Genomic DNA, 25,473 nt, shown 5'->3' with positions numbered 1-25,473 from the left:
TTCTCACCGACAAACAAGTCGATGTCGAAATATACCGCGATCATATATATTTGTTTACCCGATGCTCCAGTCATTTCTTTTTTTTTGCGCGAATGATCCTCTGGGGTGGTTTTTACACCGCAGATAAAAGGCGACTATATTGCAGCGGGCTGCGTTGGAACGAATGCAAATTTATGTCATCACATAAAAATATAATCGCAGTGCGCAGATAAATCTGCAAAAATGTCAACAGCGATACATTATTTGAATACATTTGGCATTCAATTTACAGCAACCAGACGTGGGTGGTTTTCAAAAGTTTTATCCCTGCAAATCCAAGTCTGTCATTTTTACACGCATAAAGATAACGCGTCTGACGCGTCGTTTGCTGCTTCAAGTCGCGTCACTTGACATGCCAAATCGTGCGAAATCGTAAGTCAATATGTTCGAAGTGGTGAGGGACTATTAGAACAACTTTTTTAGCCGAAGTAACACCCTTGGGTTTGGACTGCACCTTCGCGTCGGATTCACGCAAATTCGAGATTTACAAAAGTATTATGTGAGGATGAAAGGGTGCTCGTAATGCGTAACCCGTAAAATTATGCGCAAGATGTGCCTTCAATATCGTTTGTTATTGTTTGCATATCCGATGAAGAAAAGTCAAAACTTGAAAAGACGATATCTCCATGAAAAAACCAAACGAGACAAGGAGAAAAGGGGGATTCTAACGGTAGAAAGTTTTCGTCAGGGATCTTAAGGGAAAATCAACAAACTCGCACACGAGAGAGAGCCTAAAAGGTACTCTTGTCATTCTCCTGCTATATACAGGGTGTTCCAGACCACCCGGGTCACCTGATCTTTTCGTAAACGCGACATCTTAGAGAAAAATGTTTCAGACAAAAGTTGTAGGGTTTCAAAGAATCTATTTACTGATGCTATAAATTTGACCTTGGGATGACCTTGAAAAGCTCAGTCAAGATCAATATAAGAATCTTAAATGGAAACTCCAATTTTTGATTACACTGTCTTTTTCCCCTAATTAATTTGAACAACTTTTGTCCGAAACATTTTTTTATTTGCCTAATATTTTTTGAGGTATTTAAGGATAACTTGGTAACTTTTTCAATATTTAACTTACGCGATATCTCGCTGTTTGTCGGGATAAAAAAATGGTACTAGACTCTTCTATTCTACTTGGTCTCAAGAATATATTGGTACAATAATGCGCTCTAATTTTTGTTAATTTATCGATCTTTCGAAATTTCAAAATCATCAAATTAACAAAAGTCAGGGCGCTATTGTAACAATATATTCTTGAGATCAAGTAGAATAGGAAAGTCTAGTACCATTTTTTTATCTCGACAAACAGTTAGCGAGATATCGCGTAAGTTAAATATTGAAAAAGTTACCAAGTTATCCTTAAATATCTCAAAAAATATTAGGCAAATAAAAAAATGTTTCGGACAAAAGTTGTTCAAATTAATTGATGGAAAAAGACGGTGTAATAAAACATTGGGAGTTTCCATTTAAGATTTTTATGTTGATCTTGACTGGGCTTTTCAAGGTCATCCCAAGGTCAAATTTGTAGCATCAGTAAATAGATTCTTTGAAGCCCTACAACTTTCGTCTGAAACATTTTTCTCTAAAATGTCGCGTTTACGAAAAAATCGGGTGACCCGGGTGATCTGAAACACCTTGTACAATCGACAGCGATCACGGTCGCTCAATCGTGATTCCGCGAACGTGACGTTTCTCCGACGAAGGTGCGACATATCGGCGACCGGTTCACCGAGCGGGAAGAGTACCCGCCATATTTGCGTTGTGTCAACCGGCGCTTCGGACGCAGTCAATTATCATTAACATCGCGGCCCGCCGACTCGTACCGGTAATTAGTCCTCGCTCCTTCGCGAACGTTGCTGCTCGTGTTCCCGTTGTCGGAGGAATAAAGAGAGAGAGAGAGAGAGAGAGAGAGAGAGAGAGAGAGAGAGAAAAAGAGAGAGAACAGTCCCGCGCACTTTGCGTAATAAAAACGCCGCCGACCTTCTCATTATCGCGAGTGGCCCTCCTCCTCCCGCTCCTCAGTACCGCGCGTCCCGGCGACTTTCTCTTTAGGGACGGGCCATCCCTTGAAAACCGCGAGAGCTGAATACCGTATAACACGCGGCCAAGGGCGCGCGTCCGGGTGTTTCTCGCGCGAGGCCTCGTCGTCCCGAGCGACGAGAGATCGAGTGGGTCCTTCTAATTGAGAAGAAGGAGCGGCTAATCACCCGTGGAAAATCGCAATTTGGGCCGACCCGTGCGGAAAGCAAATAACGAACGGGGAAGACCAACGAGGACCTCTCGTTCGGGTCTTCTCCTCCGAAGAGCCGACGATCGCGAGGATCCGTGTCCTCGCGCGGAGAGAGGGTGACGTCTACGAGGATGAGCACGAGGAGAGCTTCCGTATCCGACCTAATAGACCGGAACTGACGGGATGACCAAACGCCCAGCCAAAGCCAAAGCCGAGCGTCTGGACACGCACACACACACGCACGTACACATACATACTCGGTGGCCAGATTTTCTCGCAGAATCGGACCTGAATGCGAGATTATCGGCGCGCGTCTCCTTACGTTCTCAACGATCCTCGATACCTCGGCGGTAGACGTCGTAGGGAGAGATAAAGAGAAAGGGGAAGCGGGAGACGCCGGGGGAGAAAAGAAACGGAAATCGCCAATAAAAGTCGGCTTTATCCGCGACTCCAGGAGAGCGTTCGGGAATCGTTAGTAACGAGAGAGGGAATTAACAAGACAAGCGGCCATATCTCGAGCCGGGGAAACCCCGGCGACCGTTTATCATGCAAATACGCGCGCTTTAACGTTAAAAGGGACGGAATTTTCGTTGAAAAGAAAGAGAAGGAAAAAGAAATGTTCGATCGAGGGAGGCGCGGCGACGTTTCCCCCCCTTCGCTCTGCCTATTTCTCTGTCTCTCTCTCTCTCTCTCTCTCTCTCTCTCTCTCTCTCTCTTAAATTTTTTTCTGGTATACTTATGAATATTTAACGAATGAGTCGCTTTGTGCGATTCTCGCGCCCTTTGCGTTTCGAGTGGCGGGCGCGGGCGATTCGTCAAATCATCAGGAGCGCGAGCGCGCGCTTCGCAATCCGATGCCCTCCACGCGGCATTTCACTCGTGTGTCGCGCACGGACGATGAGCGAATCGATCGTTTAATGCGCGCAATTAATATATAAAATGCGATATAATGAGTATCTGGAAATGTAAAGTGATTCTTGCTGCGCGCACCGAACGTCGCGCGCTCGCGTTTATCTCGCGAAATTGAATACCGTCCGCTCTGATCTCTCTCTCTCTCTCTCTCTCTCTCTCTCTCTCGCCCGCTCCACTCGCGCGCGCAGGCGTGTGTGTATGTGTGTGTGCATGCGTGTGTGCGATTGAAATTCAGATAATATTATATTATTGTAACGCGCGCGCGTGTAATGCAGCAAATTACAGAACGGCATGGATATAATTATTATCACCTTGTATCGAAATTCTCTCTCTCTCTCTCTCTCTCTCTCTCTCTCTCTCTCTCTCTCTCTCTCTCTCTCTCTCTCTCTCTCTCTCTCGTCGGGCCGCACGTTACCTACACGCAGGTAGGAGAACCCCCTCCGCCCTGTCGACTTGCGCAACGGCGGTCAAAGGAACGAATAAAAAACACCTTGTGTCTTTTTCACCGCGACTTCCTCGAAGCGCCGGGATTTCGCGTCGACTTACCAGGAAGCGGCGACTTGCGTCATTTCCGGACTAAGCATGGGATACGGATACTGGCTTGTCGAAAACGGGTACATCGGCGCCCTCGAGAGACCTGTAACAAGAAGCAGAAAACAAAAAATACAGCATGTGACACACTTCTGGCTCGTTCGGGCCGATCATCGTTGCCGAACCCTCGTGCCCTCGAAATTCCCCTCTCACCGCTCGACCGTGCGGATTTCTCTGCCGACTGCTCGCGCAATCTCGGACCGTTCCACCCGCAAATCGGCCAGGCGCGTCACTTTTACGCGCGTAAACGCGTCTGAAAATGAAGCATTTCACTGAAGCTCTCCCCTCTTCCCGACACGTCGTCTCTCGTCCCGTCGTTTTGAATCGCGCCATTCAGCACACGCTTGACCGCTATTCAGTCGCAGGTGTTGTCGACGTGTTTCAACGAGTCCAACGACGTGATGTAAAACGACAGGGAACGTGTAAAGAGAACTTCAGGGACAGAATAACGGACTTAGGTCCGAAAGAGTCTACACCCTGGTCGAAATTCTCATCTCGCTCTCGATCTCAATCTAACGCTGGTCTAGTATTCTGTGAAGCCCACATCAAACTCTTTTCATTGTATTTAATCTACGGTTTTGCCGGCTCCTCTCGGGTCCTCTGAAGAACCTACAAGTGGCGACTTCCACACCGCTTGGGGTGGTGGACTCTTGTCAAACCAGCGGAATTTTGCCAGCAGAAATTTCCAGGCGACTCATTCTAACCGAATTTCCCGTCGTTTCTCGTCCCGATGTCGTTCTTTTTTTCGTTCTTACGCGCTCGCATCTTCGGTCGTTCGATAATCGGGCCACCCGTGAATTAATGCGCCGACGTCGGGGACAGAATAAACCTGCCGCATCTCACACCCGCGATCAACGGCGCCATAAACGCGTTTAATCTTTCATTAGCCGGCGGCGTGAGCAATTTAACGGTCACTAAGTGATGACGTTCAATTTATCGGAGCGAGATCGTCGAAAAAGGGACCCCGATAACGAGCGCCGCGCGCGGATGAGGTTTCCGTCGTATTTGCGTATAACGGACATTCGCGGGCGCGCGCTCGCGACTTTTCCGATGGTTGTTTTTGAGCTGAGAATCCGTGTATTGCGTTCCACACGTGCGTCACGCGGAAACTTCATTTATCACTTATATGCAATTTTGTGCAACTCGTCCGATCGATCCCAACAGTCTGTGACAGCAAAGTTCGCTCGCGTTCAAGGAAGGTTGCGGCGATTCCTCCTCTCCTTAACGCGCCGCTTTCAGATGTCCAGCCATGTCGACAAAATACAACGCAGCGTTCGCTGCGTGTTTATCATTCCCGATACGTAGCCGTGAAAATATTGGGTATTAAACTTAATTTTAAAGGATTTACAAGAGATGGCGCAATGAGCACCTAATGGCATCGGCCCATACTGAAGCCAACTTCATATGAAAGCCCTGTCATTAGGCTTTAAGAATCAATATATTTCATTTGGTCGAAGTGTAAATAACATATTTTTTCAGCGCATTCAATATGTCGTTCAATATTTCGTTTTGTGCCAACGAAACGCAATTTGCGGGAAGCGTTACTTTTTTGTTTCCCTTGGAAAAAATCGGCAGCTGAAAGTCTTGGTTTGCTGTCCGAAGCTTATGGGGATTATGGGATTCTCTCCATCGTCTCAACTTGTGAGTACTGGTTCAGACGATTCAAAAGTGGAGATTTTGATTTGGAAGACAAGGAACGCCCTGGTCAAGCGAAAAAGTTTAAAGACGAAGCGTCGAAGGCATTGCTGGACGAAGATCAATGTCAAACGCTTGAAGAATTGGCAGAAGCATTAAATGTAACCAAAATGGCCGTCTCTAAACGTTTGAAGTCGATGGGAAAAACGACTAGAATACGCCAAAAGATTTTCGACAAAATGATTTTCCAGCGTGACAATACTCGGTCACATTCACGCTAAACCGATGAAGGAAACGCCTAGAGCTGCTCGGATGGGATGTTCTACCCCACCCATCGTATTCACCAGACATTGCTCCTTCTGATTTCCACTTGTTTCGATCCATGCAGAATCACCTTTCTGCCCAGCACTTCGGTTCTTTAGAGAAGACATCAAAAAATGGCTCGATTCATGGATAACCACAAAAGACGAGTCGTTCTTCCGCCGAGAAATCTGCTTTTTACTAGAAAGATGGGAAAAAGTTGTAGCTAACGATGGACAATACTTTGACATAACATGTACTTATTTTGTTTCGAAATAAACGTTCATTTTCACAAAACAATTAAGTTTAATACCCAATATTACTATCGTCATCGAAGAAACACATAAAGCCGATACTGATATGTCACCTCGCACATAGCGCAGTGTTTTTCTGCTGAAACACGTCGCAACGGAAAAGTAAACAAACGAGCGACGCGACGTAATAAGTTTTTGCCGAGCGCGCCGCGCCGGCTGGTTTTGGAAGTCCTCGCACGCCCTTGAGAACAATAATACAAACGTACAAGTGCGCGACCAACCAGGCGATCTAGCAGTCTTCGACGCGAGTGCGTGCCGATTGGGAGACGTCGCGCGCGCGATTTTCCCCGATTTTCCGACGCGATTCAAGCGCGCGTGATATTACGCATCGCGTGTGATATTCGTGTGCGCGATTGTGCATCTCGCTACATCGCAGCGGCGGGGGGGGGCATTCTGTGTTCTGAATACGTGAGTATTATACCGCAAGCATTATACCGCATCTCGATTTAGTTTAGAAGAGTATCTTTAGAAATGCAGAGAAATATTCTTGAGATGTCCCGGACGGTCTGAAAAGCACTTACGTCTAATTGAGATGATTGTGGGAGAGATTACTCTAAATAGTTTCAAATGAATTCCCCTGAATGAATCTTCAGCGACGAGGTAGATTAATGCCGACAAAGAGCTGAAGTAACATTATACGTCGCTGATGATATTACGTGATTTTCTCTGCCTGCTGCGATGTATTTATTTTCGTTGTTCTAAATTCGAAGATGGAGCGATTACGTCGCAGTGGGCTACGTTAGGGCAACAAACATTCGTTTGTTATCACTTAAGCGTACGATCGCAATGCATAGATCAATCTGCAAGTAGTGTCGTATCAATTTCTGATACTGTTTCAACGCCATTGGCATTAAATGTGCGGCAGCTCGGATGGCTTTCGGAACTCCTCCCTCTCCATGTTTCTACAAACTCATCCTTGGAAATTTAGGAAAATCTCGAGAAATGGTCTCGGGCCCCCGAGCAGAAATCAAATACGGCTAATTTTTTATGTCTGATATCGCATGACTAGGCAAAGCTGTACACTGAGAGAAAAATATATGATATTTGGAACTATAATGATATAGTAACTAAATTATTGTTCGAAATATCATATTTATAGTAAATATTACCATAATATTGGTAATACTTACGATATAGGCATAGTATAACCAACCATATATTTTTACTAAGAATTATACTAAGTTAAACTAAAATTATTGTATGGATACAAATATAAAATGGTAGGTAAAGTAACTCTTTTATATAGTCAATATTACCAGAATATTTGCTAAATGATGACAGATGTAACTATATGAATATTAAATCTCACTATATTTGTAGAGATGTGCGAACTATTCGAATTTTTATGTCGAATCGAATTCGAATCGAATCGAATCTAATGTAATGTAATTCAATTCGATTCGAATCCGAATTCCTATGATTCGAATCCGAATAATTCGAAAATTTCGAATCGAAGATTCAATTACGAATAAAATATATTAACGTGCATTATATTTACATGCATCAGGTTCAAAACGAGCCATCTGGGCCTGTATGTTTGAACCCTTAACTTGTAATTAAATCAACTTATAATTAATAACTTAATTATAAATTACTTTAAATATTTAAATATATATTTTACTGTAAGATGATATTACAATATCAATATCCCCTTTCATATTAAAATCTTCCATCATTATGTGCATGTTTAATAGTCATGTTAAATTTTTTAATGATTCGATTCGAATTCGAATGAAGTTTCATAGATTCGATTCGAATTCGAATTAAAAAACTGAGATTCGATTCGATATAAAAATTCTTGATTCGCACATCTCTATATATTTGTGAATGAGAAATTACCATATATGTGGTAAAAGTAACTAAACAATTATTTAAGACAATCATTGACTATATATTTGTGTTTATTCTACTATATTTTGCAGGTCCCACGAATTATAAAAATATGGTTGACGCCAAAATGAACTATAAAATATAGTGAGATTATAGTTAATTCAACTATATTTTTCTGTCAGTGTAAGAAAGCATTATGAGTAGTGATCTTTATCCGGTCGGAATATCAATTGCCTTGCAATATTTTCCAGATTATACCCTGACCAGCGATGACGTCATTATTTGGATGCCTGATTTGGTCCTGATGGACATTTTTCATCAGGTTTCTCGATTTCAGACAATTTTATCAGGGTTATTTTATCAGGCATTGCATGCAGCAGTGCGTTTCACTCCTTATTACGTGTGTCGGATCCGATAAAGTTATCCGGGCCCTATTTGAAATTTGGAAACCGGACTAGGTTTTAATACGGCCGTGGGACGATGTTCTGCTCGAGCCTCTGCACTTCGTTCACGTGTTGTTGTCTACTGACAGCACTAACCAGAAAATTCACTTGTTTCAGACTCGCCAGAGCTCGTGTGACGACGCGCGGTGAGGATGCGGTTCTCGGGGGTGCAGTTTGCCGTACCGGAGGAGCCGGTTCGGGCTAAGCAGGGTCGGCTCGAAGGTAGGTCTCTACCGACTTTCCGTGTTCTTGCGTGTTCTTGACGATCTCTTTGCGATCGCGAAGTGATGAGGCGTGTCCCTCGGGGGAGAAATCGCCGAGTCTCAACGATCGTGAACGGTTAACACGCTCGTATCCGCGCGCGCCTCTCTCGCGATCATTTCAGTTCATCCTCGTATCTAATCTGAATTCTTTTTCTCCCAGATTTGCAGCGGAGGATGGCCGCCCTGAATTCCTGCTGATCGGTGAGTCGAAAAAATTGACATGAAAATTCGAGGTGGTGAGCGTTTTTCTTTTTTCTACCGTCAATGCCGGAACTGATGCAATTTCTCAACTCGCGTGTGCTTGCGCGAACACGCTGCTCAAGATGATAGATTATTCTTCAAATGGCCATCGTTTTTCAATTAGAATTATTAGCGTAGAATTATTTAACGAAATTATTCGTCCGATGTGAGCAGCCTCTCTCACTGCACGCGTACCAGAATTATTCCGTCACATGTAAAATTCGCTATTATTAACTTCCCCCCCGAGATCAATTTTGCAAACGTCGCGATTCCATCAGCTTCCTAAATTTGTTATACGTGACGAATTATAATGCCACTACGAAATTACCCGCGGGATTTAATGCGAACGTACAATGCGAGCGTTCGCGACGCGCTACGTAAATCGCATTGATTTTTAACAAGTCACAGCGCGAAGGTTGTGATGCTTCGAGCTGGTTCGAAAATAATTTCAAGGATTGACGACACGCGCAATTATCGCAGATATCAGCGTTTAGGCTAAAGTATTTCCTTTGTCGCGCGACAAGTATCGTCGGATGCGTCGCGATCGGCTACCGGACGAAAGATCTCTAAGGCCTCTGACATTTTCCCCTTAAGCGTCCTCTACAATGGCAGTAAGCAGTAAGAAGTAAGCGTGAACAGTATAAGAAATGGGGACCAATCACAGTTGATTATTTTTGTCATAATCGACTGTGATTGCTTCATTTCTTATCGCTTACGCTTACTTCTTTTCTTATCGCTCACTGCCATTGTAGACGACGCTTTAGGCAGCTTAGAAATTTTCCGCCCAGCAGCCGATGGCACGCGCATCCGACAAGCTCGCCGCACAACGACTGAAATATCAGCCTCAGCCGTTGTAAACTATTGAATATTGATGCAAACATTATATGAAGCAGCCCCGCGTACTTTTCGTACGCGCCAACGGCATATACTTGACCGGTGGAAACGCGCGGCGCCCCGACGAGCGCATCGACCGCGCGCGCGCATTAACGTATACAGAATAAATATTATCACGGCGAGATCAAAGAAGCGCGCGATTGAACGAAAGGAGACTATGCGTTTAATATATCGCGTGGGTTTGCACTACAAACAGACGAAGCAGAGGCGAGCTTCCTCTCTCACGTTTCTCTCCCTCCCTCTGTCCTCCTCCCCCCCCCTCTCTCTCTCTCCGACTCTCTGTCCGTCTCTCCGTCTCTCTCTATCGCGACGAGAGAGCGGGCATTGATCAGCGGCGCGCGCGGCCGCACCCTCTGTAACTAGCAGCCGACACGAAATGGAATGCACACGCCAGCGGGATCGTCATCGAGAACAACCGTTGATGAAATTTAACGCCGTGTAACTCGCCTCGGACGCGGATGAACGGTATCGATATCAATCTGATTTTTTGCATAATTGGGATCGATCAAGCGGGAGCGCGCGCGCGCAAGTCGCCACCTAGCCGCGTTTCAGACACGTCAGTCTCAAGACTCGCTAGTGCTCCTCCTTCGGCGTCATCTCCACGGGGAGGGAAGGGATCGAGGGAGAAGCCTTGCGCTAAATACGTAGGCAGTCTGAAAAGTTCTCGGCCTAACAATGAAAGAAAATTTTTTCTTGCCGTGAAATATGTTTTATTTTTCAATATAATCTCCTGAAACTTCAATACATTTATTCCGACGTTTTTCCAATAATTCAATACCGTTGTTAAAGTGTGATTCCGGAAGGTCTGCAAAATATCCATCCACGGCTGCAATAGCTTCGTCATTTGATGTATAAAACGCTTTCCGGCCAGGAATTTTTTCAGGTTTGGAAACAGATAATAGTCAGAGGGAGCCAAATCTGGTGAATACGCTGGATGTTCAAGCAATTCGTAGCTTTAATTCGTTGAATTTTGCCATTGTCAAAAAACACTTGTGTGAACACGTGCATTGTCTTGATGGAAAACGATTCTTTTCTTCTTTAAAGCAGGTCTTTTCTCACGAATGTTTGCATCCAATAGATCCAAAAGGTTACAATAATACTCAGAGTTAATCGTTTTATCTTTCTGAAGATAATCGATCAACAAAACACCTTTGTAATCCCAAAAAACTGTTGCCATAACCTTTCCTGCCTGATGGAACCGTCTTTGCCTTCTTTGCTGCACGTCCACCGGCTTCGATCCATTGTTTCGACTGTTCTTTTCGCTCTGGTGTATAGTGGTGGATCCAAGTTTCATCAACAGTTATGAAACGACGCTTGAGATCCATTTTATTTTGCTTAAAACGATCCAAACACGCTTGAGAGAAATACGCATTCGAATTTCGCGTTTTTGGTCAATTGTTAGCAAACGCGGCACCCATCTTGCACAAAGCTTTTTCGTATGTAATTCTTCATGCAAAATATTTCCAATTCGTTCTCTCGAGATGCCTATGGCCTCAGCTATTTCACGCATTTTCACTCGCCGATCATCTGACACCATATCATGGACTTGTTGAATGTTTCGTCGTGTTGTAGCAGTTTTTGGACAACCTTCGCGTGGATCATCTTCGAGGCTTGTACGACCAGATTTAAAAAGAGCAGCCCATTTTTTCACAGTGGAAAATGCAGGTGATGCATCCTTATACACTTTTAACAATTTCGGATGAATTTCTGTTGGCGTTAAACCATCCATCCAAAACAAAGAATTTAATCACTGCACGATATTCAATCTTTTCCATTTTAAAAAAGACAACGTCTTAACGTCTTGAATTTTAAAAAGACAACGTATTGACACGTCAATATTAAACTGGTGCTACTTACTCGAATGACTTGACGATCGAAATAAAATTTTAAATGGGTTTATTATATCAGAGATGCCACTTTCCAATACAATTATAGTTTGACAGTTTCTAATGCCATCCATGTGTCAGGCCGAGAACTTTTCAGACTGCCCTCGTAATAGCCGTTACACGCGGATAACGTACGTTGGCGCGCACCGAAGCGCTCGCTGATCGACGAGCACGCGCGCTCGTGTCCTTCGAAACACGAAAGCCTCAGAACTCAGCGAGAGCTCGCTCGAGAGCGGCTGTGAAGCGCGCACGAAGAGAGGACGGGGGTGGCAAGAGAGCTTTAAAATCAGCCGGATAACAAGCTGCGGAATTATGACGTACGTGGCTATCGCGCGAGCTGAATAACGGACAGGGTATATATCGCTTTTACATCGGTATCTAATGTAACTAGTACGTGCCGCGGAACCGATCGCGGCTCCGAGAGAGCCCGGGAGAGAGTCGGGGGCGCGGGGTATAAGTGGGGTGCCTTTGGCGAGAGGCGAAGTGTAATTGGCTTCATAAGGGTCGACGAGAAGCGCCCGGAGTATCGGCAAGCCTGAAACCGCTTGACGAGGCCAATACGTCTCTCTCCCGCTCTCTCCCTCTCTCTCTCTCTCTCTCTCTCTCTCTCTCTCTCTCTCTCTCACACTCTTCGTCGCGCTCGCAATTCTCTTTTTCTCTTTCTCCATCATTCGATGCAGTGCGCGAACGGATTGGATGGACTCTCCAGCGTTCCCACTCCGTTCCTTTTTGCGTTTTGCGGGCGAGCATGTCCCGAAGGCATATTCCCCGTGACAATCTGCTCTCCTCTCTCTCTCTCTCTCTCTCTCTCTCTCTCTCTCTCTCTCACGCGCGCGCGCGCGCGTACGCCCCGCCGCGCGCCCTGAAATCGGTCAACGCGTGGTTTTCCCCGGATAGGGCCACTCTCAATCCCCGGGCCGTAACGACCGTCGACCGATCGACCGTAAAGAGATCGGCCTTCCGTCTCCAGGATCTCGTTCGTGCTCGGATAACGAAACGCGCTACGGTGCCGCAGGTCGGTCCGCGAAAACACAATCGCGGTCGGCGCGCTCGCCGTTTGTCGCTCGCGCGAACGTCGCGTCAAGCTGATCAAACCCCGTCAACACGAAGACATCTCGGTCGCTTTTACTTTGGACGTTTTTCTCTCTTTGTCGAAACAATCGCACTGACGCGATAAAACCGTAAGAGAAGCGTCGGGATGAGGGAGAGAGAGAGAGAGAGAGAGAGAGAGAGAAATCGCGCGCGAGAAATTGGATATTTTTATTTCCTTTGCATTATTTGCGACACCGGCGCGCAAGAGAGGATAAAACGATTCGGCGGCGACGGCGACGGCGTGCGCGAAACGCGCTCGGACGCTGGGGGCTTTTTGTATTTTTTTTTTTAATTTTTTTTGTGATGCAGCTACTTTCGATCTTCGCATAACGACGATTAGCCACTCGACTGTAACGAGACCGGCTCCCACTCAGCCCGGGGCTTTTAATCTCATTTGAATAACGAAGCACACTCGAGCCCGTGAAAACAATGGCGGCCGGAATGAAATTTAATCCCACGCAAAAGTAATAATCCGATATTTTATCTTGCGCGTGAATTCGTGTGCTGCGCGCAATTCGATATATGTCCCGCCTACGTTGCTTCGAGTACGACCAACGTAGAGCGCGTTGCATCGCGCGCATTATACGCGAGGACCCCCCTAATGTCGTTTGATATTTCGCTTTTATTCGTCGGTCACGCTCGTTCCATGACTCTCCGCGTCCTTTTGCGCGGACAGAAAAGCCTCACGACCCGATCTCGTGTCAGACTTCGACGATCGGCAGAGAAAGAGAGAAAGAGTGAGAGGGAGAGAAAGAGAAAGGGGTGAGAGCCAAGACGAGGAAGGGAGGAAGGAGATGATCTCGGAAATTCTCGTACACGGTGCTCAAACTTTGGAGCTGCCGATGGGTTGGGGACAGGCGGGATTAAAATCGCGCGAGCTCCCGGTCGAGCTTAATCTCGGTTAACGATACCGGCGGAAAGGGGACGAAGATGAGCCTGCTGGATGCTGGCTGGATCGAAACGCGTACACTCGGCAAGAGAGGAACGCTCTATTGCGACGTCTAATGCGACGTTCAGGGAGGAAACCGGGAATTGGGAGCACGATTTGCGGAAAAGAGCAGGTGGGGGAGATGGAGAGAGAGAGAGAGAGAGAGAAAGACAGAGAGTGAGTGCGACCGCGGGGGTGGAAAATGTAGGAGAGAGCAAGAGGCTGAGAAGCGTCGAAGAGGACGCGAGGGAAAGAGAGAGCGGATAAGGACGGCGGCGGGTCGGAAAGGGGGTGGGCTCGTAATATCCTGGCGAGTCCGCGGGCTCCGTCATGTGTGCTTAATCACTTTCCAGTCGACTCGGCAGTCTGCAACCCCATTATCGGCGTCTCACCACCCGGAAAATTACTCTTTTATTCTCGAACAACTCGAGCTCCCGATGTTCCCGTGTACCGCGATATTCCCCCCCCCTCTCTCTCTCTCTCGCTCATTCGCTCGTTCTCTCCCGCCTCTCCTCTCTTGTTTTCTTTCGCCCGTTTCGCTCTTTTTCCCGACCGCGCCGAAGTCTCGGCTTCAGCGAGCGCCGCTCGGCGCGGTGCTTTTTTTCGCCGACTACCTTTCCATCAGCTACGCCCAATTCTGCGCGCCGGTTCGTCTATTTCGCTCTATTAGACCCTTAGGACGCCGTGGGTCCTACCCATCCGGCTTCCGGAAGCCGCGATTACGGCCCCGGAAACTGAACGGCCGCGACGAAGGGAACGAGAGCGGCTGCGCTCGCGTGAGATAGGTGGATGCGCGCGCGCGCGAGCGTGAAGAGAAGCGCGAATAAACGACGTCAATTCGACACGAGCGCAATACCGTGGCGATTAATCAATCGGTTTCACTGATATCCCCGTATCACTCCCGTTTCGGCTCCAAGCGGACGGAATCTCGATGACGCGAGAGTGTTAAATGTTTGGAAATACTATTTCGCCGCGATCCACGAGAGGAGCTATAAAGAGATAAAATGTCACGTCACGTCATATGAAAGAGCAATTTCTTGTCACTTGCTCGAAGCGTACATTTTTTAACACAAATCTCACTCTATTCGATTAGGTCTGATTAAGGGGTAACCATCTGAATGAACGCCTGAAAACAGTAAGTTTGGGAATTTTTTGTAGTTAAATAACAACATAGATGGAAAATTGGTTCGAAGGCCTCTAACGTGTGTACCTTAAACTACACAAAACAATTTTTTGTTCTTATTTTGCCTCAAGATGGCGACGCTGAAGCTCTCCAAGTGAAACCGCATTTTTCTCATGGGTCCCCGCGCGGCTTGCAGCAGAAATGCCGTACACTTTCAAAAAGGACCAAAAGGCAAAATTTTTATTAATCTACATTAAATTTGCTAGAGAAGTACGCACGTGTATGTTAAAATATTGATTTTTGTAGAAACGGTGAACATTAGGAAAAAAAGTTTCAGTTATATCCAAGAAATTCAGTGAAAAAATATTTATAACAAAAGTTTTAAACCGATCGTAAAAATCACGTGTACTTCTCTAGAGAATTTAGTTTAGCAGCTACTGCTAAACATTTCGAGTGGATCGGATGAAATTTGTTAAAGTTCTGCTGCAAGCCAATTCGAAAAACGTGGTTTTACTTGGAGAACTTCAGCGCCGCCATCTTGAGGCAAAATAATAACAAAAAATTGTTTTGTGTAGTTTAAGGGATGCACGTTAGAGGCCTTCGAACCAATTTTCCTTCTATGTTGTTATTTAACTACAAAAAATTCCCAAACTTACTCTGTGTTTTCAGGCGTTCACTCAGATGTTAGCCCTTAAGATTGAAGGGTGAATTCCGGCTTGTGCGAAAATTTGCAAACTCGTGTGAAATGATACAATTATAGATTTCCGACTTTCCCGCCCAAAGAAATCTCAGGCTTCCCTACGCCTCCCCCTTAAAAATCCGTACTGTAATACATCTTGCCGCACTCTTAAGCGTCGTCTACAATGGCAGTAAGCAGTAAGAAGTAAGCGTAAGCGGTAAGAAATAAACCAATCACAGTCGATTATGACAAAAATAATCAACTGTGGTTGGTCCATTTCTTACTGTTCACGCTTCCTTCTTACTGTTTGCGGCCATTGTAGACCACGTTTTATGCCTCCCGCTGGTGTGGTAATATTTCCAAACACATTTACCGTGAAAGTTGGCGATACAAAGGACAAAGAGGTGAAAGGTCAAGGTTGGCGGGGGCTGATAAAATTACACGTGAGAAAATGTCAAAGACACGGGGCTAGGCTAGGCCAACTACGACAAAACACCCGGGGCGTCGCAGATGCCGCCGCCGCCGCCGCCGCCGCCGCCGAGGTGGTCGTCTGTCTCGCGAGCAAGGTGGAACAATCCTCTCACGAAGGATTACGCGGCCGGAGAACGTCGGAGCGCAGCTGGCGGCGACGCGGGGTGGCGCGGCGACGAGACGGCGGCGAAGGGGTTGAACAGTAGAAGCTCGTACAAGTGCGAGCGCGCGGCAGCGTAAGGTGGCACACGTTATTGCGCTTGTTTTAGCCTAAGGCCGCCCTGCCACATGCGAGCCCCCGTAGTTCTCGGCCATGGCGCGTTCATATCGATTTCGCAGCGAGATGAATTAACGTCGGCCGCGCCGCGCGGCGATGCGCGTCAGTTAGATCGCGCGACCGGACGATCGCGCGTCACTTGTACCGGAAATGAGAGAGCGTTCTGTCTCGATCAGCGAGCGCGACGACAGAGGAAGGTTGCGTGAAAGGCGAGCTTTCCCGCTCCTCGGATTTTCCCTTCGCGTTATCCGCTCGCGCGACAACCGCGAGAGCGCCGTCGGTGAACGGTGAATCGCTGTCGCGCGAGGGCGCCCTTTTCCGCTCGCGCGTTCGCGAGCGAGCGAATTACTCGCTGAAAGATTGCAAAAACCCTGAGGTGAGCCTCTCTCTCTCTCTCTCTCTCTCTCTCTCTCTCTCTCACTCTCTCACCTTCTCTCTGTCTCATTCACGCTGTCGAGGGCTGGAAACTGCTGAGTCTCGCGGGGTGAGTCCGCGTTGCGGAAGAAACGCGGGAAAACTGGGCGAAGGGGGCGAGAGGGTACGATGGCGAACGGAGGAGGAGGTGGTGGCGCAAATGGACGAAGAAGAGAGAGGTGGAAGAGGGGGTACGACGGGAGAAGAGAGAAATTAAGCGGATCAATGGCGAAGCCCCGGCGAAACGAAACGCCGGGACCGTCGTCGTCGTCGTCGTCGACATCGTCGTCGGCGACGGCTGCGGCAGCCATCTCCACCCTCTCTTTACATCTCACCCTCTCTCCGTGCTGCCTTTACTGCTACTCTTCCCCCCTCCCCTCCCCGCGGCAGCTCTTTCGCTCGTTCTCCAGCGATCTCGCGTTCTTCAACGTGAAGTTTTCAAATAAACACGCGCGGCGAAGATCGAACGGTGAAGCTAATTAGAAATATATCCGCGGAAGCGGGAAAGAGAGCGCGTAATCGAGGACGGAGATGAAGGGAGAAGAAAGGGAAGAGAGGAGAGGAGAGGAGAAGAGGAAAAGAGAAAACGAGACGAGAAGAGGATGGACACGGAGGCTGCTGCGGCGGAGCGATGGAGAACGAAGCAGATGAGGCGAACGGGACGAAGGGAGTGCAGGGGAAGGGTGAACGAAGGGGGAAAGAGAGAGAGAGAGAGAGAGAGAGAGAGAGAAAGGGAAGTTGGAGCCGACGGTACTCGGCTGGTACTACGGAACGACGGGGGAGAACGGGTGAGTGAGTGAGCGAGCGAGTGGGTGGCAGGTTCGAAGAGGGACGTCGGCGGGGGGAGATTGTCGTTCCAGAGCGGCTGAGGAAGGGGCACGAGGGTGAGGTCGGGTCTCGGTTCAGCCGCGGCGGCAAGGGGAGAGAGACGTACGGGCGGTTCGCTCGTTTGCAAGACAAAGAACCCGAGCCGCCGTAGTCGTGCATAAACGCTATCAACCACATCTACATATTCCAGAGTCTGAGGGGAGAAGGATGTCGCGCGGACGCGCGTCGAAGGAACGACGGAAAAAGAGATAAAGAGAATAACGGAGAGGAAAGAATAGAGTGGCGCGGGCAGGGGGAGGAGAGGGCAGGGAAAGAGACCGGGAGAGTGTCAACAGCAGCGTCTAGCCGCGCCTTCTCGTGGACGAAGAGACAGGGAAAGCCTTCGGAGATGGCGCGCGATCGTCGCGAGAGCTTTTCTTCCGGTAGACGCGCCGCCGCGAAGGTCGCGGAGGTCGACGTAAACTGTGTCTCGAGATAAGTTTAGTTTGCGGGAGCGACGTTAAGCTCTTTACGGGATGACGCTACTTTAAAACTTCCCCTCAAGGTTGCGTCTTAAGAGCGTTGACAGTCGGCGTATCAACGGTAGAATCTTCGGGGATAGAGAGAGAGAGAGAGGGGGGGGGAAGAGGGGGAGTGGGAGAGAGAGAGAGAGAGAGAGTCGGAGAGCGTTTCGGAGGTTGGGTTAAGGGCAGGTGGCAGCGGAGGAGAGCTTTGTAGAACAGGGAGGCGGATAGAAACCCCTTGACCCAGCACCAGAGGGAGGCCGCATGCTTGGCTGATTAGCTTAATGGTGAGTCCTCCTCTTATTCTCGTGCTTGACGCCAGTTCCGCGAGTTTCTCTCCTCTCGCTCTTCTCTCCCTCATTCTGACAACGCTCTCTGCCTCCTTCCTTCTCGCCCCTTGCGCGCCAAGGCGAAGGTTTCTCTTTTTTCCCGGGGCTCGCGCCGCTCCTCTCGTGACGATCCCCATTCGAATCTCGACATCAACATGGCTCTTGACTTGATAAGAAATATTCCTTCAATTAGGGGCCGAGTATCGGCGCTTGCACATCCACCGGCGCAGACCTTTTAACTCGACTCGAGGGCAGCCTCGGTCGAGAATACGCTCGCGATTAGCCCGAGAGAGAGAGAGAGGGGGAGAGAGAGAAAGAGAGAGTATCGAACGCGCTCCACAATCCAGACATTTCCGCGTCCTCTGTGCGTGAACCGACTCCATCGCGCGCGATATCCGCGAAATTCGAGCGGTGTCCTGGGCGGAAGTGCGGGTGGGCGGGTGATTTCGCACCGACCGCGCGAGTCTGGCCAACGAATTTTATTCATAACGTTCGTTAATCGCCACCCGGTATTTCTCGTCCGCCAAATTGCCGTAACGAGGCTTATGCGCGTTAACGCGGTCGCAAACGATTTGCGCAAAGGCCGTGGCGCAAGCCGAGGCCGTGCGTGTCTCTCTCTCTTTCTCTCTCTCTCTCTCGTCGGCTGGTCGTAACGGCCATGTTAATATTTGCGCAGCTCGATACAATAAAATTATATATAAAGTGTGCTCACCCGTCCACTCGCTCACCCGCCCGCTCTCTCTCTCTCTCTCTCTCTTTCCCGGCCTTTCCCTCACCCGGACAGGGCGGAGCGTGTCGATTACGCGATCCGAACGAGAAGTATTCCATCAATTACAATTCGAGAGGAACGTCAATATTTGGCCGGACAATAGCGGATTAACTTCGTGAAAGAATTGTTGATTCAACCGATACGCGCGCACGCGCGCGCACGCCGGAGCGCGGGGGCGGGGTGTCGTCCGTCGGCGGTTGAAAGTTTATGTCTCGTTGAAAATGCACCGAGCGAAATTTTATTACGCCATTAACGGCCGCGCGTACTCACGATCACGCGTCGCGCGCGCGCGCGAGATACTGCGAAAAACGCGATAACACGTAAACGCGATAATCGATGTGCCATTTGGGAGCGCGCTGGCTGCTCGCCCAGCGGCCGCCGCTTTCTCTCGTTGTTGATCCTATTTTTATCGCCCTCCCCCATCCCCCATCACGTCGTGCACAATCACAAGGTTTGCCGGGTCGAGAGACTGCGACGATCGTCACGGCAGGCTGTTTCGCTCTCCGACGCGGTCTCTTCGCGCGTGCGAACGGTCCAGCGGTTGAAGGGAGCCTTAACTACGCGCAAGACTTACGAGCAACCTCCACCTCAGCCATCAGCACTCCTAAACACGCACTCCAATTGCTCATCTCCGTCCCCGCGCGCGCGCGCGCGCGCGCGCGCGAGCGACCGAATTCGTGTCGATTGAGAATCCGCTGGGGCCAAGGCGCCGCGAGAGCGCGCCTTTGGCGAATAGCATCAGCTCGGGCAAAGCCACACACGCCTCTTACTCGACGACGCGTAATTCCGTCTAATTAGATAGAGGGATCGCCACGGCGCGGCGGTTTCTCAACCGTCGGACGGGACAAAGGCGTGCGTGACTCTCAAGATGCAAACAACCCCTTCTCGTCCCGGCTTCACACGACCCGACCGCGACAAAGAAAAGCTCAGCGCTATTGCTGTACCGACCACGCTATCTCCATGTTGGCCATGTTGGCCTTGGTCGTAGAGAAAGACACCAAACGATTGCCATCCAATTGCACGATACGGTTTTATCGGGATCGCTCTCGTCGAGGTGACGAGAGACCGCGGCCGTCGCGAAACGATACTTCCTCAAGTACTCGAGTTACCGACAAAGCACACGGGGTGTATCGTCTCGGAAGGAGAGAAAGGGTGACCAGCGCGCGCTCGCGCGAGCCCGTGGCGAACCGTGCGGGGTGCGGCTGACCTGTGGAGGCTGCTGCGGTTAGAAGATGTTTCCAGGGCTGCTCGGGTAGCTGCCCTTGGCTGACTGATGGCCAGTAGTACTCACCGGCCGCGGCGGCTGCTTTGCCCGCGTCCAGTGGCGCATACGGCGGTATGCCCATGTGAGCAGGCGGAGGTTGCGTCAGGTGGTCCCCGTTCGGGCAGAAGAAGGGAAGCCCGCTCGGATGCGTCCCCGCCAGGCCCATCTTGCTCGCCTGCAAAACGACAGAGTGAACGATCGTTAGCGCGCGTGCTGATGAGAAACGTGGCTGATCGCGTCGCGTGTTGCTCCGGAAGTGAGAGCGAGCGATTGTCTCTCGATGTTTGGGGTGGTAAGGAGTAGTAAATGGGTAAATAGGAAACTGTTGATTGACGACTATGACTGGGCTATTTCTAGGTAAAGAGACGCTTGTACGTAGGAATATCCGAGAATTGACACAGACTTGTAAAATGCTGCAAACATTATGCCTCTCCATCGAAAACCAATCGACAGCCGCGAAATGACTGCAACATGGGGCTGGTCATACGGAACGGACTGCGCATGCGCATGACAAGAGTCCATATTACGGTCAGTTGACGGCTGTTGATTGACTCACAGGGGAGAGAAGTAATGTTTGCAGCGTTTTACAAATACGCTTTGGCGATCTCAAGTATTTTTTTTTGTAGAAGTGTCGAATTTTTATGCGGAAATCTTGCGGCACGCAAGAATCTTCAGCGAGTCATTTCTCGTCTCTGACGTTATTACCTAATATGGCCGCGAGAAGCGCAAAGCTAAAGAATAATAACGGGGGAATGAATGAGAGGCAAGCTCGCTATGACGGAAGATCAGTCGGATTAGGTTGAATCGAGTTAAAAGAAATCTCTATTCAACGGTTGTATATGACGAAGCAATTGCTCCGAGTCTTTCAGCAGAATCGTGTTGCTCTTTGAGTGTCTTGCTTGCTGTGAAACAAAAGAGACTAGAAATTTCATTCAGTGAAGCGATCGTGCGTAAAGTTGACTCTGCACACATTATCGCGTCGTTTCGTTTATACTGAACCTTTCACCAGAAGTCGAATTACTCTGACCCGATTAATCATACGAGTCGACCTATTGGTAATTGGAACAATATCTATATCGTGCATACAATTATGCGCCAGTTTTGCTCATCTTTCACCGTCGACTAAATTTTGCGGTTCAAATTCCCACGTCGGATTGCCGATCGCCAGATCGGCGTAACCTCAACCACACCTGTTTTCAGTCCCGATTTTTGTCCCCGTATATTAAAAAGTACGCGCAAGCACATCCCTCACGATTGCATTGCGAACAATACTCGCAACCTTGTACAAAGATGCGAAGCATCACACACAGCATTGGGCAAATATCGTTGTCCAAATCGCAATCGTGTCAGGTCATCGAGATGCCCATAAACATATTATCAGTACACCGTGTGTCTGCCAATAACGCATTATGTACACAGTGCACACAATAACGCGCATAATAATGCGATCCATCAGGTGGGGCGTACCCGATCGTTAACCCTAATCCGTGTGCCGTCGGTAATCGCCTTCTTGTATCGGCACGCACGTTTCATTGCGAATTCGCATGGCGACGCATGGCACGCGAAAGGTAGGACGGGCGCGATACGCGTCGGAGGAAGGAAGGCGCGCGCGAATCGCCACGGCGTGTTTACGGCGTGAAAGGCGCAAGTAGAACGTCGGGAATTTACAGTTGGTAACTCTCGAAAGAAACACGATATCCAATTCGATTCACCCCGAAGGGGAACGCTCGTCGAGGACCAGCTCGAGCGTTAATTTGCAAAGACGAGACCGGGGGCGCGGAGAAGCGGGAGAGGGGCGCTCTCTCTCTCTCTCTCTCTCTCTCTCTCTCTCTCGCTCGCTCCTCTCGAAGCTCGAGGGTTTTGTTCGACCTTTCCGTCGTCCGTTCCGTCGCTCCGACGTATCGTCGAATTCGAGTGGCTCCTCGAGGCTAGTGGTGCAACCCAGCCGCGCTGCTTCTTCAGTCACCCCCTACCTACCCCCTCTTTGCCGCTCTTTGTCAAGTGACAGTCGATGAAATTAGTTCAATCTGCTGTCGCGAATTCGCAAGATTGCGCAAGTCGTACGTTTCTCGCTCTCTCGCGCTCTTTCTCCCCTCGTCTCTTTCCATCCTCTTCCTCCACCGCCGCCACCACCACCACCATCATCGTCCAACCACTACCTCTTTCTATTCCACCTCCTGCTCCTCTCGTTCTCTCGTGCTCCTTCTCTACCTTCTCCTCTTCTCGTCGCACGGACGATCGATATAGAGGCTCTCGAGTGGTTGTCTCTTATCAGCCGCGGTGCTTACCATAAGTGCGGCGGTATCGCGCATCGATCTGACCGCCAGCAGGAGTCCCGGATCGAGGGGTTCCCTCTCCATCCAGGTCAGTACCCTCGAGAGTAGCCCGACGGCTTCCTCGGCGGTGGGTTCGTCTTCAGCGTCGTCGTCGTCGGCGGTACCGTCGTTGCCGTCTTCGTCGTCGTCGCCATTGCGATCCGACCACCTGTCCTCGAATTCTACCTTCACGCGACACTGTTGTTGCTGCTGCTGCTGCTGCTGCTGTTGCTGCTGCTGTTCCTCGTCCTGTTCCCTCTCCCTGACCAAACGCGCCAGCGCGCTCTCCTCGTCGACGATCCATCTACTGAGTTCCTCGTCGCCGACCTCGAGGCCGGCCTCCCGCGCTAGGCTCTGTAACTCGACCAACAACATCCTGTCCTCCTCTTGATCCACCATGTAGATCCGCGGCGCCAAGATGGCGCCGTTGCTGGAGCATCCCGCGAGCGAGTGATCCTCGCGGTCGCGCGGTAGCGTCCAGCTGCGAGCGAACGTTTCCGAGCGGACGCTGAGCCAAGCGCGATGGAGGTCCGCGAACGCCTCCTTGAGCGTGAACCTCCTGAGATACGCGTCCAATCGGTTGTGATCGGCCTCTTCGGGGCCGGAGTTGACCGCGGCGGCAGCGGCAGCAGCGGCGGCGGCGGCGGCATTGTTATCGCGAAAGACGCCGCAACGCGCCCTCGAGAGCACACCGGTGGCCAAGCGCACCCTGAGCTCGCGGACCACCAGTCGCGTCTCCATGCAGTCCTTGGGCACCACAAACAGCCGCACCAAGCCGTCCGCGGCGACGCAGTCACCCTCTGGCGGCAGGTAATCGGCGCTCTCGGCCACCAAGACGGCGCCGTCCGGGTGCATCGCCATTGCCGTGACGGCGAACTCGCGGTGGAACCACCAGAGGAAGAGATCGGCGGTCAGGGAACCCCTGCCGCCGCCGGCGTACACCACCGGTTGGCTCAGCATGTTGACCTTCCGCAGGCAACGTGGCCGCCAATGACGACCGGCCACCAACAACCGCGTCCGATGGTGACCCTCGTGATCCGCGGCCCCCACCACCCACACCCGCTCGCTCCTCGTGTCGCGGCTGCTGGCGTTGACGCCGCCGACACCGGCGCCACGCCGTTTACCTGGCAGGTCCCGCCAGTCCAAGTAGCAGACGTGGGCTAGGTAGATACGGCTGCGGTCGTAGCTCTCCAGGGTGTTCCTCAGCCTCTCGAGGGCAGACGAGGACGCGTGCGCGACGTCGCAGTAACCGCGCGGCGTCGACGTCCGGCAGGACGTCGACGACGTGGACACCGGGGAGGGGAAAGGTGACGACGAGGAGGACACGACGGTGGACGAGGCTGGCACCGATGGTGTGGTCGATGTTTCCGCAGCTCCATGAACCCTGTTGTTGTCCTGTCCGTTGGTCTTCTCCTCCTCCTCCTCCTCCTCCGGATCTTGGCTCGCGCCCACCTCCCGCTTGCCGATCCCTTGGTCGCCGTGATCGATGCTGATCCGCACGTCCTCCGCCTTGATCGCCAACGGATCGCTCGCGGCCGTGGACGCGGTCGAGCTGTAGGACCGTGCCGGCGAAGAGGTGCTGGATGGCGGCGAGGTCGAGCGGCGAGACGACGCGCAGGAAGACGGCGAGGAGAGCGCCAGTGGCGACGACAAGGACGTGGACGAGCACGAGGATCCGGCGGCCACCGCGGTGGCGTTCTCGTTGTTGCGCGTCGTTCGATGTTTCCTCCCGGTCGCGTGTCTCTCTCGTCGTCGCTGCCTCTCCGGGTAACGATGCACCACCGGGGTACCGTTTTCACGGGGCTCGGAGCTGCTCTCCAGGGACTGGCGCATGCGCCCTGACCATTGCGATCGACCCTCGCACGCCGTGCTTACCGCGGGCTTGTCCATTCTCGTCGTCGCGACTGCCGTTCCGCTTGACGTCATCAACGTCGACGTCGCCATCGTCGTGGTCGCGTTCGCGGTTGTCGTCACCGTGCTTCGTATCATCGTCGTCGTCGTCGTCGTCGTCGTTGTCGTTGTGGTTGGCGTTATCGTGGTCGTTGCTCCTTCGACTTGCTGCACGGTGTCCAAGGAGGCGTGCTGAGCGCGCGTTTGGCGCCCCTTGGTGGCCACCTTGCCGACACGCGCGCACTTGCCACCTCGAGGCGACATCGCGCGCCGACTCTCTCTCTCTCTCTCTTTCTCTCTCTCTCTCTCTCTTCTCTCTCTCTCCCTCTCTCTCTCTCACCCGCTCGAAATCCACGCTCCGATTCGCTGCTGGTGGTGGTGCTGCAGAGCAGGCGAACACACGGGGCTAAGGTAGCTGGTGATCGGCCGGCGTCGGGAGGCCGCCCCCCGCCGATGCCGATCGGCGGACGGACGCGGTGAACGGCGGAATTCGCGGCGACGATTCCCGAGGAGCTCGCGCTCCTCGTGCGGACGCGCGCGCGCGCGCCAGAGAGCGAGCGAGCTCATGCACGGCGCGCCGGCATCGCCTACAACCGAGCGATGACTGAGCGAGCGGCCGCGACGCGACCGTCAAAGGCCGGAGCGGGAACTAGAAGGCTTTGATGTACCGCCGCCCCGGCGCGCACAAAGCGAAAGCGGCCCCGGCTCGTTGGTTGCCTCGGCACGGGGGAGGGAGCGCGGGCAGGGGTGGTTAGAGCGAGAGAACGGGAACGCGAGGCCGAGCGGCGGCGGCCGGCGGGCGGCGGCGGCGGCGGCGGCGGCGGGCGGCGGCGGCGGCGGCGGCGGCGGCGGCGGCGGCGGCGGCGGCGGGCGGCGGCGGCGGCGGCGGCAGCGGCGGCGGCGGCGGCGGCAGCGGCGGCGGCGGCGGCGGTGGCGGCGGAGGTGGCAGCGGGAGCGAGACAGAGGGGGCACCAGACGAGAGAGACACGTACAGTCGGCTCCTCGTTGGAGCGT

General features: G+C 51.0%; 1 protein-coding gene across 6 annotated transcripts in view; it reads right to left on the bottom strand.

Annotated features, from left to right (window-relative positions):
* The window catches only part of LOC105186992 (uncharacterized), a 44,727-nt gene extending 19,508 nt beyond the window's left edge, over nt 1-25,219 (bottom strand). For 2 of the 6 annotated variants that reach the window (XR_003113140.1, XM_025300357.1), the window contains exons 1-3: nt 22,543-25,219; nt 20,198-20,429; nt 3,728-3,818 (exon numbers count right to left, since the gene is read on the bottom strand). Coding sequence is in view for 5 of the 6 variants with exons in the window: in XM_025300357.1 (XP_025156142.1) it covers nt 3,728-3,818; nt 20,198-20,429; nt 22,543-24,723 (2,504 nt within the window). In the remaining variant the exon portion in view is untranslated. The remainder of the gene's footprint in view (nt 1-3,727; nt 3,819-20,197; nt 20,430-22,542) is intronic. The other 4 variants (XM_025300354.1, XM_025300358.1, XM_025300356.1 and 1 more) reach the window with 3 other exon arrangements.
* Nucleotides 25,220-25,473: the final 254 nt, after the last annotated feature.

This window comes from Harpegnathos saltator, unplaced genomic scaffold (assembly GCF_003227715.2).
Source record: "Harpegnathos saltator strain DR-91 unplaced genomic scaffold, Hsal_v8.6 scaffold36, whole genome shotgun sequence".
Taxonomy (NCBI): Eukaryota; Metazoa; Arthropoda; class Insecta; order Hymenoptera; family Formicidae; genus Harpegnathos; species Harpegnathos saltator.
This window is presented reverse-complemented; position numbering and strand designations above follow the sequence as displayed.